The 16,775-nt window shown below is 40.8% G+C and overlaps 2 protein-coding genes across 2 annotated transcripts; both read left to right on the forward strand.

The window, feature by feature from the left end:
• Nucleotides 1-751: 751 nt before the first annotated feature.
• LOC119727846 (inverted formin-2-like) lies at nt 752-5,212 on the forward strand. The gene is made up of 3 exons (XM_038199920.1): nt 752-1,033; nt 4,507-4,651; nt 4,893-5,212. Exons 1-3 carry the CDS (start codon nt 752-754, stop codon nt 5,210-5,212), a joined length of 747 nt encoding a protein of 248 aa, XP_038055848.1.
• Nucleotides 5,213-8,441: 3,229 nt separating this feature from the next.
• LOC119727847 lies at nt 8,442-10,401 on the forward strand. Its single transcript, XM_038199921.1, has 3 exons — nt 8,442-9,059; nt 9,756-9,845; nt 10,157-10,401. Exons 1-3 carry the CDS (start codon nt 8,633-8,635, stop codon nt 10,399-10,401), a joined length of 762 nt encoding a protein of 253 aa, XP_038055849.1. The 5' UTR covers nt 8,442-8,632.
• Nucleotides 10,402-16,775: the final 6,374 nt, after the last annotated feature.

Genomic DNA, 16,775 nt, shown 5'->3' on the forward strand with positions numbered 1-16,775 from the left:
GAAACATTTTGCAAGTATTAAATATATACATGTATATGTTAACGTTTAAAAAGATTAAAGTGTTTAACGTGCAGCTGGTTGTTTAAAAAATAAAAACATTTCAAGAACTTCAGGCATTTATGGCGTTTATTTGTATTCATTACGATGTCCTTTGTTTTATTATTATAAGTCAATTTCATCCACAAAATAAATGAAAATAATATAGGATTAGAACTATGAGTGATACTGCATATTGCCAAAATTATGAATAATTTTAATCCCCTCATACTTAAATTTCTGGCTCTGGAAAAAGCTTGTCAAAGAATATCAGGCACAAGGAAAACCTTTCCACTTTTACTAATCATTTTCAACCCAACAAAAAAGTAAAATCAGACAATAGCAATATTACGGAAACTTCCTGTTCCGAATAGCCTGCAGTTTTTTTTTTATATAGTCGGACACCTTTACTCTGCAGAAGTACAGGATGAAGATAAAAAGGGATGCGAAAAGAAAAGGCAAAGAGTGTTTGCGGGTTGCGAGTATGGCAGAACAAAAGAAAAGGTAAAGAGAAGCAAGCAAAGAAAGGATGAGGCGCTACAGAGCAAAGAAAACAAAAAAACAAAGCTGGACAGAAAACATCACCTATTTCCAGTAGAAATGGTCCACAACACAAGCCATCAGAGACAAGATCTGTTGTACACAAGCTGCAACAGACGATAGAGGAGAAACGCAGACAAATGACAGAGAACAAAAGCGGGCAGAGAGAGCAAGAATGTCCTCTTACAAGGAAAGATGGGTTCGGGAGAAGAATCGAAAAAGAATGCAAAAGAGAAGAGAGAAGGAAAAGAACAGAAAGAAAAAAGTCAAAACCCCATCACCAGCATCAACCTCGGAGCAGGCTGCATACATGACAGTTTTCGAATGCTTGCAACAGACCCAGCAAGACAAAGAGCACAAGCACCGCAAGAACACAAGAAAATTCTTCCTGTGGAAGTTTGCATCAAAAACATCCAAACGATACAGAATTAGACATCAGCAAGAACATGGGTATCAGGTATAAAACACTGCTGAAGTATTCTTCACTCCGGAACATGCGTACATGCATGAGTGGCTGGACCAGGTGCCCCCTTGTCGGCTGATGTACATGTAGGAGACAACAGTCGAGCTGTCTGAACGAACCCGAACAATTTTTCACGCAGTCTCCCTTTGGAAATAGATCAGAGCTTTTTCCACAGCCAGTAGTTCCAGGACATTGATATGGAGAGCATGTTCTACTGGAGACCAAGTAAGGGCGAGTGAATCCTCTCCTATCTGTTCTCCCCAGCTGTCATTTGACGCACAGAGACACCAGCATAGCTTACAATTCTTGAAACCCTCGGAGCAATAGCGCTTGCGTGGGACTCCGTTTCCCGTGACGACGACGGTGATGAGAATCAGTGGAACGGCCAACCGAGGAATTTCCGGAAGAATTTGAGCCGGAACTCGAGCTGGAGCAGTGGTGTCTACGCTTATGATGGCAATGGGGCCTTCGTCCCGAAAAGTAAGAATCACGCCGACTTCGGCCAAAATCGGGAACCCGCATATACATGTATGTATCTGGGATGAAAGGATCCGGGTCTTCTGGATCTGGTGCCTCGGACCTGCCCGGACACCCGGGTGCGTCGGCCGAATCCACCGGGGGCCCGGCTATTTATACGGCTGCCGGACTTACATGTACATGTATCGGGCTTGCCAGCTTTGGGCGTTTTCTCCCTGGGCCCGCCGATGAGCTGGCTCGGTGCACTCGGAATATCAGTCGGGGCTTTTTCGGCCCAGGTACCCGTGGACATCGACAGAGGCCCGACAGGCATGTCGTCGAGCACCGTGTTATCGGCCCCGCGACCTGAGAACAGCAGCCGAGTTGGCATGTCTCCGGGCCCCGTATTGCCGGCCGAATATTTCTCGGCACTATAAGCCCCGAGGAGAGAGGCCTAGCAGGCGTGTCTTTCGGGGCCGATTTGACAGATTTACTTGCCCGTTTAGTCTTAGTAGTAGTTGGAGGCCTACCAGGCACAGCTCTACCTCTACTCTTGGTGGCAGTGCTGGACAGCGGCCTATCAGGCGAGCCTAGTAGGGAAGACTTTTGTCGGCCAAATGGCTCCGAAGAACTGCTCTGTACCAAGTTACCACTGGGGGAATGACTGCGTAGCCACGCTGAGACTCCACGCTGAGACTCCATTCCAATCATCGGAAGCCCATCCTCCGCATACCTTGCACGGGTGGGCCCGAGAACAAACCCTACACTTGGGGCATAAATCATGCGCATCCCATCTAGATCGCAGTTTAATAATTCTACACATTGTGCAAGTAACAAAATTAGGCGGGTTGAGACCACGTCTAGCGCTACTTACGTCCACCGTCTTGAAAAATACACGAAAATGAGAAACGTTTGCAAAAACTTAACTCGGAACACTGAATCAAATAACAAGAAAATCTGAGTAACGCTGTAACAAACTAACAAGAACTCGGTAGTAAACCAACAAAAGTTTAAAGAAGAATAAACACTTCTAGAGCTAGCGAAAATCGTAGAGAGCTTCAATAGAATACAACTACACCTGATCGGCGTTAGAAGAAAAGAGGACGATATGCCGCTTGGCATCATGGGTATCGGGTATTGGCCAAGAGGGCGCTGTGGTAGATGTAAAATTTAGCGGATATAGCATATTGCCTATGTACATCATAAGGAATAATGCATACATACATGTAGGAATTGGCAGGTAAGAGAGGGCCCGAAGTGGACCACACTTTCAACAGCTAAGGTGGCCAAGCTGATGATGCTTCTGGAGAAAAGAGACACTGATCAGGTGGCTGACTGGTATTGAAGTACATTGTTCACCATCATGCAGGTAGGATAGCAAATCTGGTGAGCCTTTGAAAGAGATTATTTTTCAATGAAGAGTTGCATGAAAATGCCATTACTGTATATCGCAAAATGGAACACATAGAATCATGTTAGTGTTCATGAAAGCTAATTCCAGATATGTATTCCCTTTAGTCTTTAGCCAACCACCTGATAAAGTGGCAGCTCTTCATGTGCAACTCATTCTTTTTTTTCCGTTTAATACACAGATTCAGATGAGTATGAAGTGGAGTGTTTGACTGAGAAAAAAAAAAGCAAAAAGGCAAAATTTACTACCGAGTGAAATGGAAGGCTTTCAACGAGAAGACATGGGAGCCAGCAGGCAATGTATGGTACCAGCTGCGTAGCGACTTCAATAAGAAACAGAAGCCTTGTACATTGAATATTCAAGTCAGACCAACAGTATTCAAAAGTGGTGTGGAAATATATTTCACAAGGAAAAATTAATTTCACATATCTTTCGAAATTAAAAATTAAAACATTAAAGATCTTTTATTTAAAAAAAAGGAAAAGAAATTTATACAGTAGGCCTACACTTTGAATGCTATACTGTGTAAAGCTTTATTAAAGCTCAGTGTATGCAATACCAAAAGCAAAAATGTCATCAAGATTGCTAATCCAGAAATCTTTCCAAGAATTTGTCAGTGTTTTCCTATTTTAATGGCACACATGGTAGGTACATGTAAAACAAAGATAATATTACCTGATCGATCCAAGGAAAAGATTCATGCCTGAATCCGTACAGAGAAGTCAAGCTATTAGCAACTAAACATTAATTTGAAGATCAAGTGATAAAGGGGGGGGGGGGGGGGTGCCCCAAGACAATGTATTGTCAGTAATACTTTGCCTTCTCTCATTTCAATTTTTGAACCATTTTCCCAATTTATATCGAATTCCTAACTGGAGCTGCCAATATTTTTCCTTGATAAATGGAGAACTTATCCATGCTGACAAAAAAAATTCACTGTGTTGCATTACGCTGACATAATTATTCCTCAACAAGTCTTTCACTTCTAGCGATTGCTCATTGACACAAATTCACCACACTTCAGTAAATATTAGTCAGTCTAAGTCCAAAAAGCAAAAAGGAATTTTTTTTTTATAAAGTCTTGTGGTTCTTTGTGATGTCCAGAAGTGGAATTGGGGGGGGGGGGGTGTTCAACCCCCCAAGAAAAATGACAATTGCCTTTACCAACTTGTGACACTGCTGACACCAAGATTTCAATAGTACATTGTACCTAGCTCCCCCTGGCTACAGGCATGACAGGGATACAATGAGGTATCGGTGCTTGTCAGATGCAGCATACCGGTCAGTGGGCCTTCGCATATAACCATAAGCCAAACACAGGAATAAAGTGGCGGCTCTTCATGTACAACTCATGTTGTTTTTTTTTAATACTAGATTCAGTTGCAAAAACAGGCAAAATTTACTACCAAGTGAAATGGAAGGGTTTCAATGAGCAGACATGGGAACCAGCAGGCAATGTATCGTACCAGCTGCGTAGCGACTTCAATAAGAAATAGAAGCCTTGTGCCGGTACATTGAAAATTCAAGTCAGACCAGCAGTACTCAGCAGTAAATATATTTAAATACGGTCATCAGTGATGATGACTTTACCTGTATGTAGAATCAAGCAACTGACTTGCAGGAGATTGTGTCGCTTAAGCGACGAGTAAGAGAGTTGGAGAGCCAACTGCGTGACAAAGAACAAATTATTACGCAGCTGAAGTCGGATCAAGTGACTGCTCATTCTGGGCATCCCTTCAGCATTGGTAAGATTTCCAAGTTTCTAATTTTGTTGTGCTTGTATAACCAACAGTTGGTCATACATACGAATGAACATAAATAAAGTGAAATTGCACATTCTTAATTGTGGACACGGTTGTATGCCACAGCCCAAGGTAATCGATCACGTTTTCTATCATTTGTTATTTCTTCAATGCTATGTATTAAGAAAATATACGGAAGTTTTACATTTACAATCAGTTATTGTCTTATGTATTTGTTGTGCAGACATCACTCCTAAGAAAATAAGACTTATGAAGGAGTTGACCAGTATGGTTGAAGGTACAGCAGCACCACCGCCACCCCCACCATCACCACTGCCACAGACATCACCGCCAAAGACATCACCGCCGCCACAACAAACAGCACCGCCGTCCACAAGGACATCACCGCCGCCACCACCACAGACGGTGCCGCCGCCACCAGCACCACGGACTGCTTCAGCAACCCCAGTGGTAGCTGCACAGCCACCACCAGTGTCTACCAGCCCAAGTTTCCCTGCCTTGTCCAATACGGTATTACCCTTTGTAAAGTCTTTTTTATGCTGATTGAAAATTAATTTGATTTTATAAAGAATACATAAGGCTTTCCTATCAGCATCATAGACAGAAATTGTTGGAAATTGTCACCTTATACATTTACACACCCAACAACATATCACCAAATTAAATCTTGCCAAAGTCATAATTTCAATGTAAAGTGTAGCTAGTATAATACATTTTACAAAATATTCTGTGGTTTACATATCCACACAATGTACTACTAAATCACATTTATAAGATTTCATTGGATTGGACCCACATTGGAAATTTAAAAGCTACATGATGATATAGTGAGTAAAAAATAATTTAAAAAAATGAACACATAGCAATATGTTTTAACAATGTATGCATACTAATCATCATGTTCCCAAGTTGATGTTTTTGAGTTTTACCCACAGCTTTCACCACTCTACACTGGAGGGATTCCGGTGATAACCGAGAGGGCCAAGAGGCTAGCATTCAACAAGGGCAAGTGGAAGGAGAGTTTGCTGTACAGCCTATTGGTCGGCGTCTTTGGAGAAGAACGGCTTGCCCGAGGAAATGCCTGTGGGTCTCGGCAAGCTGTCAACCGCAAGGACACTGAAGAGTACCACCCGCTGGACCCAGAGAAACTTCACGAAATAAAAGGTACTTCATAATTTTTTTTTTAATTCCCCCACCCCCCCCCCCAAAAAATCTTGTCCAATAAAATAATAAACATTGTTTCTCATGTATGTAACTCATTTAAAAGCAATATCATCTTTAATTACATCTTTTTAATGGGAGCCCTTTTTAAAGGCCAGTTATAATACGTACACATGTACATGTGAACCCCATTTTTTTTAAGCTGTACTAACACACACATGTACAACTAAAGTATTTAAAATAAAAGAGCTACTTCAAGTTTCATGCTAAGTGAAAGTTTTAAAATGAGGAATCACAAAAACAAGATACGAAAAGAAATCCGAAATGGCTTTTATGAAATGGTTCGATCTTTTATCGTTCATTTTATACAGCCTTGTTGAAGAAATATGGGTGATATTCCTGACTACCAATACGCGGTGCCTCACTTCATTTTAAATCGATCCCTATCTTGACATAATGAAGGCGGTATTTTTGATGCACACCCCTCACACCCCTGAAGTCGAACACCCAAGAAATGTGATGAGGTGGTCCTATTTTGGCCCAAAATCTCCAAATGAAAATTCCCGACAAACGACTCATGTAGCCTGATAGCATCACATTTATTGTTACATGTATTGAAGTTTGTGTATCATGACATGGCTTTTCTTTTCTTCATTTTTCGTTTTGTTTTCAGAGTGTGTTCTACAACGGTTCAGACTACCAACAGGCCAGCCATGTTTGTCTCCTAAGGAGTTCAACGAGAAGATCAATCAAAAGTGCGCTACTGTCAGACGGGCATTGAAGAAAAGAAATAAGTAGTGATTAAACTGAAGCCCAGCAAGGGACAGGGTAGAATTATTTTTTGTAATTTGCTAATTCGTTCCCACGAATTACCAACTCGTTCCCGGATGCACTAGTAAGCAATTCGTGCGAATGAAATAGCAATCCGTGCGAACGCAATAGTGATTCGTGCGAACGAGTTAGCAATTCGTGGGAACGAATTAGGAATTTGTGCGAATGAATTAGGAATTTGTGCGAACGAATTATCAAATTCCAAAAAAAAATCCACCCTGTCCATTCTCGGGCTTCATAGTATGGCGTCATAGTAAACATCTATAAATTAAACAACATGTTTGAGTTTAACTTCTCAAATTCAAGAAGTTTGTTAATTCCCTGTAGCATTTGATTCTGTGTTCTAATAGTTTTTAGTTCTATATTTGCATTATTCCATTACTCCATTTTATGTTTCTTGTATTTTCCACTAACTTATTTTTTGCATCACAAATAACATTATGTCTTATTTTCTCATTTTAACAATTTGTGTCATATCGGTACATGGGATAAATTTCGATGACTGGGTTGAGTTAAGACATTTTTGCACTGATAAACCAGCAGACTTATATTGATTTTTTTTTTTTGATCGATTTTTTTTTTGATTTTTTTTTTTTTAAAGGGAAAATACAACATTTGCAAACATCAAAAAATAAAACTACCAAATCATTTTGAAATACCTTGCTGGACTGTTAGTGAATGACAGTGTGAAGCATCCTGTAAAATCATGGCACCTGGTATACTGTCATTTTCAAGAAAAGTGGTATTTTTGTATCAATTTCCAACGCTGATCGGCCGATCAGCGTTGGAAAAAAACTGGCTTTTTTTCAAATACTGGCCCCAATTGACCATCGCACTTGTTTGCAATCGATTACAAACCTATGAACGGGTACGAGCCAGCTAGACTGGTTCCCTGACCTTACAATTCCCCAATGAATGTAAACTGCTCTGTTTCTTCTTATATGGAGTCAGGGAACCAGACTACAGGAAAATGATTGTTTTTCTTGGTTTTATAGCATTTTCGAACCCAAAACCTCAAAAAAGTCAGTGTAACTATATTTGCTATATATTTCCAACCCCCAATTCCATCCATTTCTGAAAATTACAGCAAAAGCAAATGATGTATATTCCCTTTAAACGCCGTCAAATTTCCATTAGAAATCCAAAGAAAACATTACCATTTGTTGTTTTTATTTTGTAGAATTTTCCTCTCATACATAGAAGTTATATTTCTGGAATATATATAACAAACTTTAGTTTTTACTTTTAGGAAAGGTTATTGTTGTTTTTGTTATTATAGTTAGTAAAGTAACACTTCAAAAGCAGTTATTAAAGCTTTATGTTCAGCTCATACATGTTATTAAGTGTCACAAATATGTACTGCCCATTAACTGCAACCTAATTGTCCGCAAGCTTACTGCAACTTTCAGCAAGCTTGTCTGCAAGCTCGCTGCAATCTAGTCTGCACGCTTGCTGCAATCTAGTCTGCAAGCTTGTCATTGCTGCATTAGCCTGCAAGCTTGTCATTACTGCATTCTAGCCTGCAAGCTTGCCGCAATCTAGTCTGCAAGCTTGCAGTGCCTCATTTGCATTTTTGGAACCCTGCAAGGTTGCTGCAATCTAGTCTGCAAGCTTGCCGCAATCTCGTCCGCAAGCTTGCTGCAGTCTAGTCTGCAAGCTTGCCGCAATCTCGTCCGCAAGCTTGCTGCAGTCTAGTCTGCAAGCTTGCAGTTGTCTAGTCTGCAAGCTTGCAGTGCCTCATTTGCATTTTTGGAACCTCGCAAGCTTGCCTGCAAGCTTGCCGGCAAGCTTGCAGGCAAGCTTCATGAAATTTCTGTAAGGGAAAAATGACTTTGAGTGATTACAGCAAGTGTGCCAGTGGCACAACATGTGTTGTTGATGGGGCCTTATCAGCACTTGAGAAGGCATTGTGTAAAGCGCTCTGGAGAGTTGAGATTGTTGGAAAGCGTTTGCGTACCGTTGTAGTGCTGCATGTTCACTGCCAAGATTAAGACAGCCCTTGACACACTGATGAACCGAAGACATGAAGCAGGAATAGATGACAGCAATGCGTACCTGTTCAGTAATCAGCGAGGACTGGGACACATAAGGGGAACTGACACACTTCGAGAACATGCTTCAAAGTGCAAAGCTAAGAATCCTGAGTTCCTTCGTGCAACGAGACTTCGCAAACACATTGCTACAGTATCACAAGTAATGAATCTTCAGGAAAACGAGCTCGACCTGCTGGCGAGCTTCTTAGGTCATGATGTCAGAACCCATCGTGAGTTCTACCGCATGCCAGAGTCAACACTTCAAGTTGCCAAACTGTCAAAGGTCCTTCTCAAGATGGACAAAGGTGATGTGCAGGGACTGGCTGGAAAAAGACTGAAGGATGTTGAACTGGACCCTAGTGAAGGTATGATTTTTATATCACTACATGTACTAAAAAATTACAAGAGTTGATTCCATCCACTAGCAGGTATGACATTCTTCCAACTTAAGTTATATGTCAAATTTTTGCTGAGATAAAACAGTTCTGATGGTGGAAACAAAATAAAAATTATAAATGTGTGTAAAATTAAAAAACACAAATTTATTTTTATTGTAATAATTTTTTGTTAGTACATGTGTATTTGTATTCAAATCAGAAAAAATTAAAATAAATAAAAAAGAGGGCCCACACCATGGAAAGTCATACCAATTAGTTAGTACTTTGAACACCATAACATTTTTCAATTTTTCTATTAACAATGCTGTTTTATTACTAATTGAAATGTTGGCAGCTTTCAGTGTTTAGTTATTACTTTGAACACCATAACATTTTCAATTTGTTTTATACCATGCCTGCTTTAACTGAACACAAACCAAGCTGGATTGCACCTCAAACTTACCTCTAAAAATGTGTGTGTATAGATTTTAATGTTTGAATTACAATGTATGTTTAAATGATTAAATTACAAAATTGGTCAGCAAAAAAATGAATGAAATATAAAGGAAACACAATAAAGGAAATTGTATGGAATGTGAAGGTTATCAAGACCGAGGTACAATATATACATGTTATTATACATACATATTTAAGGTTTTTTGTTTATGTGTTTGTTTTTCTTAGAATACGATACAGATGCGATGTCGGAATCGTCAGGTGATGAGAGAGATGATGAGCCTGAGGAACCCATGAGTCTGAATGAGGAAGCAAAAGGTTCGTACATTGGAATTTAGAATAAATCGGAAAGAGTTTCTCACTAGTTGGAGCCGCCATAATGTATGACACTTTTACAGCCGCTTTGCAAAACCTGTATTTAACAAGCTGTCAAGTATGGGACACTAAATATTGAAGACGGCATAATGTAGTCAAGTAATGTAGTATTTGACCACACCAAAGTCATTGGTACAACCAACAAGTACCTGAGACATGGTTTGTCAGTGCAGCAAATGTCTTATGCAAACATCTTGATGGGTGAGGGTGGAGAAAGAAAAAACTTTAAAAAACTTTTTTCAACTTCATTACAGATGCAGATGGGACAAAGCTTGTTGTACAGCAGCAAACAAAGAGGCCATGGACTTGTGCTGAAAAAAAAAGCAGTTGTGAAACATCTGGGCATGTTCCTGAGGATGCGGAAGGGACCCATCACTGCATTGATGAATGCCGAACCCCAGCTGCTCAAGAATCGTACTTGGAGAAACGTAAAAGACTTTGTGAGGAACCAGGTCCGAAAACAAGATCCAATGAGCTTTCTGTAGATCCGGTAAAATAAGAAAAATACAAAGACTTAAAGACAGAAGGCCCTTTGTTCTAAAATTGCACAGATTTGTCAACAAGAGATTACACATTTTCTTTGCATGTAATTTTTTTTAAGCAAACAAAAGTTGTAAAAGATTTATTTATTTGTTTATTTTAACAAAAGTAGTGATCATATAGAAGTTGAAAGGAAGTTAACATCAATTTCTGACGTCTTCTTCGGACCTGGATCCTCACATCAATTTCTGACATCTACAGAAAAAGTACAAAAGAAGAATGTTTTGACATGTAAAGCTTACATGTTCGTTAGCATTAACACGCATACTAGTCTTTCCAATGCCATTCTGCACAATTTTGCCGCACATGCCAATCATACGCACACGCATGTCCGACTTGATTGCGCAATCATGGCTGTGATTTGTCAAATGGGTGAACGCGCAAAGTTTGATTGATAGGCCGGATCGGTCCATTATAGCGACTTGCTTGCCATTAAGTAGAAATCTGAAATTTAATTTGTTGTTGAAACTACCCCTTAAAAAATGTGGTCGGGATCCCGACCAATATCCCGGTGGGATAGGTCGGGAATCCCGGTGGGATACTGCCCGGGATCCCGACCTTACCACCGGGATATTTTGTCGGGATCCCGACCTATCCCGTCGGGATACTGATCGGGATCCCGATGGGATGGGTTGGGATCCCGATGGGATAGGTCGGGAATCCCGGTGGGATACTGCTCGGGATCCCGACCTATACCACCGGGATATTTTGTCGGGATCCCGATGGGATGGGTCGGGATCCCGATGGGATGGGTCGGGATCCCGATGGGATAGGTCGGGAATCCCGGTGGGATACTGCTCGGGATCCCGACCTATACCACCGGGATATTTTGTCGGGATCCCGATGGGATGGGTTGGGATCCCGATGGGATAGGCCGGGAATCCCGGTGAGATACTGCTCGGGATCCCGACCTATACCACCGGGATATTTTGTCGGGATCCCGATGGGATGGGTCGGGATCCCGATGGGATAGGTCGGGATCCCAGTCAGTATCCCACCGGGATCCCAAAGTATCCCACCGGGATCCCGGTTAAATTCCACCTGTGAGAAGCTGAAATAACTGGAAAAAAACTCACTATTATGAATTTATTATCATCTTTTGCCATACATCACGTCTTACTGTTCAAACAATATCCTCAACAGCTGTGTAAAAAAACTGCACATCCTATATGACACAATTTAAAGGGACCATTTTTAGATGGTGGTTGTAAAAACAAAATCATCAAAAGATCACGTAATTAACGAAAAATGTGAAAAAAAACAAAACGCGGTCAAAGGTCAGCGTTCGATTTTTCATAACTATTATTAACAGCTTGTATCCATAATCTGAATACATAGTCTTTTTTTGTCAAATACTTGTGAGGGGTCTCTAGCGGGGACTTCAGGGAAGGGGGCTCTGGTCTGGTTCTGGAGTAAGGGAAGAGGGGGGCACGCAGGTTCTTTGTTGGAGTGAGTGCTGACACGGAAACTGGATCTCCCTTGCTCTGACTGTTTATTTAGACTGAATCGGCCCAGGTGGGGCCACCTGTAAAGATCGGGCAGGCACTCATAGGTTTCATTTCAAAATACAAACAATGTACATGTGTAACTCATGAAATAATAAGCGTACATGTATTAGAAAGATGTACACACATTACCCAGTTAATTACCAAGAGTGAAAAGCCTATATGCAAGTATGGTGACCGCATCGAGCACCCAAGGATGGAATCACAAACAGACAGGCCGGCCCTGCGCACTGACTGACCAACACTCGCACACACTATCACACACCGCAAGCACCCACATCCGTCCCTAAAATGCACAATATGATCACCAACTTACATGAACTTTCCAAAACTATATGACAGTGACAGTTGTAAGAATTTCTATAAACTGGTCTCCAGACAATTAAGTGCCCAATAATGCAATATAGGCCTACGTCCACATAAAATCACTCTTAAACCACAAACTACTGTAAGTTACATATCACAATACATGTACTGCTCACGCACGCGCACTGCACATGGTCACACTGTGTGTGCCATCAGTGCAAACATGGGTTGCTAACCCTCGTGCATTTGGTCACAGTGCTCCCTAAATCTTACAGCAAAATTCTCTCCAAAAACTTCATTACATTCTCCAAAACTACCACCATATTAATCTATAATAATTTGCTGATACAATAAAGGGCACATAGGTAATAATCATCTGGATTTTTGGTGAAATAATTGCATTCAAAAATGACCTAAAAAAGTACAATACATTTACCTGTAAAGATCGGGCAGGCACTGCCTAGCCTAGGCCTTGCCACGACCGCATGGTTTGGGAGCTGTGAATTAACAACGTGCAGTTCACGTCAAGTGAACAATCCACAAAAGTGATCTAAAGCCAAACCTATGATGACAAATAATTTGATAATACACATTTCTAATCAAGATAAGCATAATTCTTCTTTAAAATCTAAACATAATGTTCATTTTCCTTGACTAAGAAATATTCACAAAATACAAGTTCAAAATCACAGCTCCATAAATCAATACTATTTTTGGCTCCACTAGAAAAATCAATACTTTGTATAGCCTTGTCTCGAGTCACACTGAGTAGACTTCACTCAAGTCACATGAATAAATAACAAGGTAAATGCAAGGTTTGTAGTGAATAAACAACCAGAGAAAGGGGTCATTATAGAAGAACAAGAAATATAATCAACACAACCATTACATACTCATGACTTATCATGCTTATTGTTAAAAAAAAAGACTTAAATTCGGATAAGTCACGTGACCTTCGTTTGTTGACAAATGCTCGAAAACGGCCAAAAAGTTTTTTTTAGGAACTATAGATGCTCTGTGGTGCAATCTGAGGCGATTCCTTGCCACTTTCCCCTGATTTTTTTTTAGCAGAAGTGTTTAAAATTATAAGAAATTTTGTTTTATTTGTTTCAATGATTGATACTTTTGCTCCTGTAAAGTTTCTTCTGTTTTCAAATTTTAGATTATGTTTACAATGTATAAATTGTTCCAAGATCGATGCTCTCTGTTTAACCATTTTTAGTAGTTCTTCAATATGTTTTATAAAAACTTGGGATTTACTTTGTCAATATTAAGTGCGAAAACAAATCGCATGAACATTTCATATTTCAAGAAGCCTTGTGTTGTGTAGCGCTGCCGTAGTAGCAGTAGTTCCGATTTTAAATTTGTAAATAAAACCATGGAGGTAGCCATCCGATCAGCAGGGAGAGAAATTGTAAAACCATTGAGGTCTCAGACAGAAAAAGTCGTTGGCGATTGCAATTTCAATATGATACAACACAATGTGAAGGAGAAATCTCATTTTTGTTATTTAAAAAATAATAATTGTAGATAATGACGATGAGAAATAATCACCGGGAATTGCTTCCTATCCCGGCCGCGGCCGGCCCCGGCCGGCCCGGCGTGCGGGCGCGGGCCAGCCCACACTGGCTACGCCGGACACTACTAGTAGTTTTACGCGACCACATTTTCCCTCAGCATTTGAGACACCAACGCATTCGTGGATCGCTAAAAAACTTGCTTTATTGCAATATTTGCTGATTGGTTTTGTCCTAAGGACAATGCATGGATTAAAAGTTAGGTCTCTTTTCCGAACGTCATGCTTCACCGGCACCGCACCGTATGCTAAATCTTGACAACAATTGTTGATAATAAATGATATTGTCCTGTCAAAACTGATTTCCTTTTTTTCTGTGGCAGCAAACGTTGTGTAAAAAGAAGGTATGTGAAAATTTCTCGATGGTGTTTCAAAGCCCAAACTGCCTCCTAAGCGATCTGCGAGTGAAAAAACTTGCACAGGCGCAGAAGTAGGCCTAGCTATGAACAAACTTGTTAACTTTGGTCAATGGTGCGTTTTTGTAGTGTTTTGATTTTTTTCTTCTCAGATCATGACTTCGGTCTTGTATTAAAAAATGTTCCGGTCCAGTAAAAGTTCTGAGCAACAAGCCCTGCAGTCTTGAGGATTCCCCCCCCCCCCCAAATTCGAGCCCTTACTGCGTCCCACCTTATCCCAACTCATCCCGCCTTCGGTCAGGATTCTGACTAAAATTCCATCGGGATCCCGACCCATCCCACCTTGGGTCGGGATCCCGACATAAGCTACCCCGATGTATCCCGTCGGGATACATCCATCCCGACTTATCCCAATGTATGCCAGGATGAGCTGATCGGGATCCCACCTTATCCCAACTCATCCTGCCTTCGGTTGGGATCCTGACCAAAATTCCATCACTCATCCCACCTTGGGTCGGGATCCCGACATAAGCTATCCCGATGTATCCCGTCGGGATACATCCATCCCGACTTATCCTAACATATGCCGGGATGAGCTGATCGGGATCCCACCTTATCCCGCCTTCGGTCGGGATTCTGACCAAAATTCCATCGGGATCCCGACTCATCCCACCTTGGGTCGGGATCCCGACATAAGCTATCCCGATGTATCCCGTCGGGATACATCCATCCCGACTTATCCCAACGTATCCCGGTGGGATGTACCGGGAATCCCGGCGGGATATGTCGGGATCCCGACCACATTTTTTAAGGGGTAAAGTTTAATTTCGATATGTTGTTTTCTTTTTTAAACAAAAGTAATGGTTTATATATACATGTAGAAGTTGAAAGGAAGTTAACATCAATTTCTGACATCTACAACAACAAAAAGTACGAAAGAAGAATGTTTGACATGTTTGACACTGCGTACACAAATTTAATTTGTAGTTGATACTTAAGTTTAAAGTTTCATTTTATTTATTTATTTTAACAAAAGAAGTGATCATAAAGAAGTTGAAAGGAAGTTAACTTCAATTTCTGACATCTACAGAAATAAAAAGTACAAAAGAAGAATGTTTGACACGTAAAGCTTAGATTTTTTTTTTATTTGTTTATTCAAACAAAATGAGTAATCTTTTAGAAATTCATAGTTAATTCTTAAGAGATGACATACATTCAGGAAGAGTGTAGATTGGTCCCAATCGTCACAGTACAATTTTGTAACTGGTGGGGGGGGGGGGGGCACAGCTTGCCAAAGCACATATCTAGTAGTTCTTGTCTTGGGCATTTTGCCACATAATAACTTATCACAGAAAACTGTACATGTACTTAAAGAGGTTGTGGAATGCTCGAAGACATTTCCGTCATTTTTCGGGTATATGTAGCCTAAGGTGTGATGAAATAAAAACGACTGTTGTTTCTGTCATGAAATGAATACAAAAGGTACTTTTGAGAGCTGTTTTTCAGGTCCTGTTTCGACCCGAACGTGCAATTTGTGTAAAAGTCGTCGTTGGGGGCAGCAAACAAAACATAGTAAATCGTGACGTAATAAACAGGACTCCCGATGCAGCGTAGTTCATGTAGTTCCAGCGAAACTTTTTGCAAATCACTCCGCGCAACGACATGACTTTGTTTACAATTACACTGAGCGACCTTTTGTATGGGCAGCCACATGCTCCATAAGTTCAACCGTAGTTGGCAACAGCTTTTACCCCCGAAATTCTAATGGGCAAGTTCAGAATTTAATAGGAAGATATCTCCATTGACTTTTTGGTACTTTCTATTGATTATTTAGTGTTTTGATAGATACACCTAATTTTATTATAGATCGGGGATCATTCTTTTGTGTTTGCCCCAACGGCCAACCATAGTAAGAAATGTCTGCGTTTCATCAACATGCACATCGCATCACCGTGACACGCGCTATGTAAAGCTGGCTGGAAATTCACGGGTGTACTGCCGCTGGCCCGGCCGCTGGGACCGTAGATTTTGACACCGGTAAACGGTGTTGGAATTTCAAAATAATTCGTTGCTGATACGTGTACGGGTAGCGAACGCACTAGGCCAAGGCAAACCTATATGCCTATAATTGTGTCAGTCGCTGGTAATCACACCACATTTTGTTTGCAATAAATTTCCAGCTTTCCCGTCCGGGTGTCAGCATGGAGGAATAAGAATCCTCCGTAGCCATGCAGTTTGTCTGAAGGGTACCGTGCGAAAACACGAGATCCGATTCAGCCAAATTAACGGATAGAGCGCTGATCATGCACTGTACATTTTGTACGGCAAGAGCCTTTTTTTCTCAAGAGATTTGTTGAAAATGGAATAATAGAGATATGATTTGTTAATGATTTATAGGGAAGACTATTTTGGACCATTTGTCCATTGCCAATCTTGAAGAACCGTAGACCCGTTCAAATGTATCCTCGACCCTCCATTATCTGCGCAGCATACGTGCACGCGTTGTCACACACAAATTGAAGGTAAATGCGAAGAAAAAGGACCGCGTATAGTTTCCTTACGTTAGTGCTGATTAATGTGACAGGCCTCC

The sequence above is a fragment of the Patiria miniata genome, unplaced genomic scaffold (assembly GCF_015706575.1).
Source record: "Patiria miniata isolate m_02_andy unplaced genomic scaffold, ASM1570657v1 HiC_scaffold_20, whole genome shotgun sequence".
Taxonomy (NCBI): Eukaryota; Metazoa; Echinodermata; class Asteroidea; order Valvatida; family Asterinidae; genus Patiria; species Patiria miniata.

Bases quoted from the DNA above. Each gene is read 5' to 3' on its own strand.
- LOC119727847 (XM_038199921.1), top strand. From the start codon at position 8,633: ATGTTCACTGCCAAGATTAAGACAGCCCTTGACACACTGATGAACCGA. The intron at 9,060-9,755 runs GTATGATTTTTA...TGTTTTTCTTAG, and splicing joins TGAACTGGACCCTAGTGAAG to AATACGATACAGATGCGATG. The intron at 9,846-10,156 runs GTTCGTACATTG...ACTTCATTACAG, and splicing joins TCTGAATGAGGAAGCAAAAG to ATGCAGATGGGACAAAGCTT.
- LOC119727846 (XM_038199920.1), top strand. From the start codon at position 752: ATGTCCTCTTACAAGGAAAGATGGGTTCGGGAGAAGAATCGAAAAAGA. The intron at 1,034-4,506 runs GTATAAAACACT...ACCTGTATGTAG, and splicing joins AGCAAGAACATGGGTATCAG to AATCAAGCAACTGACTTGCA. The intron at 4,652-4,892 runs GTAAGATTTCCA...TTTGTTGTGCAG, and splicing joins TGGGCATCCCTTCAGCATTG to ACATCACTCCTAAGAAAATA.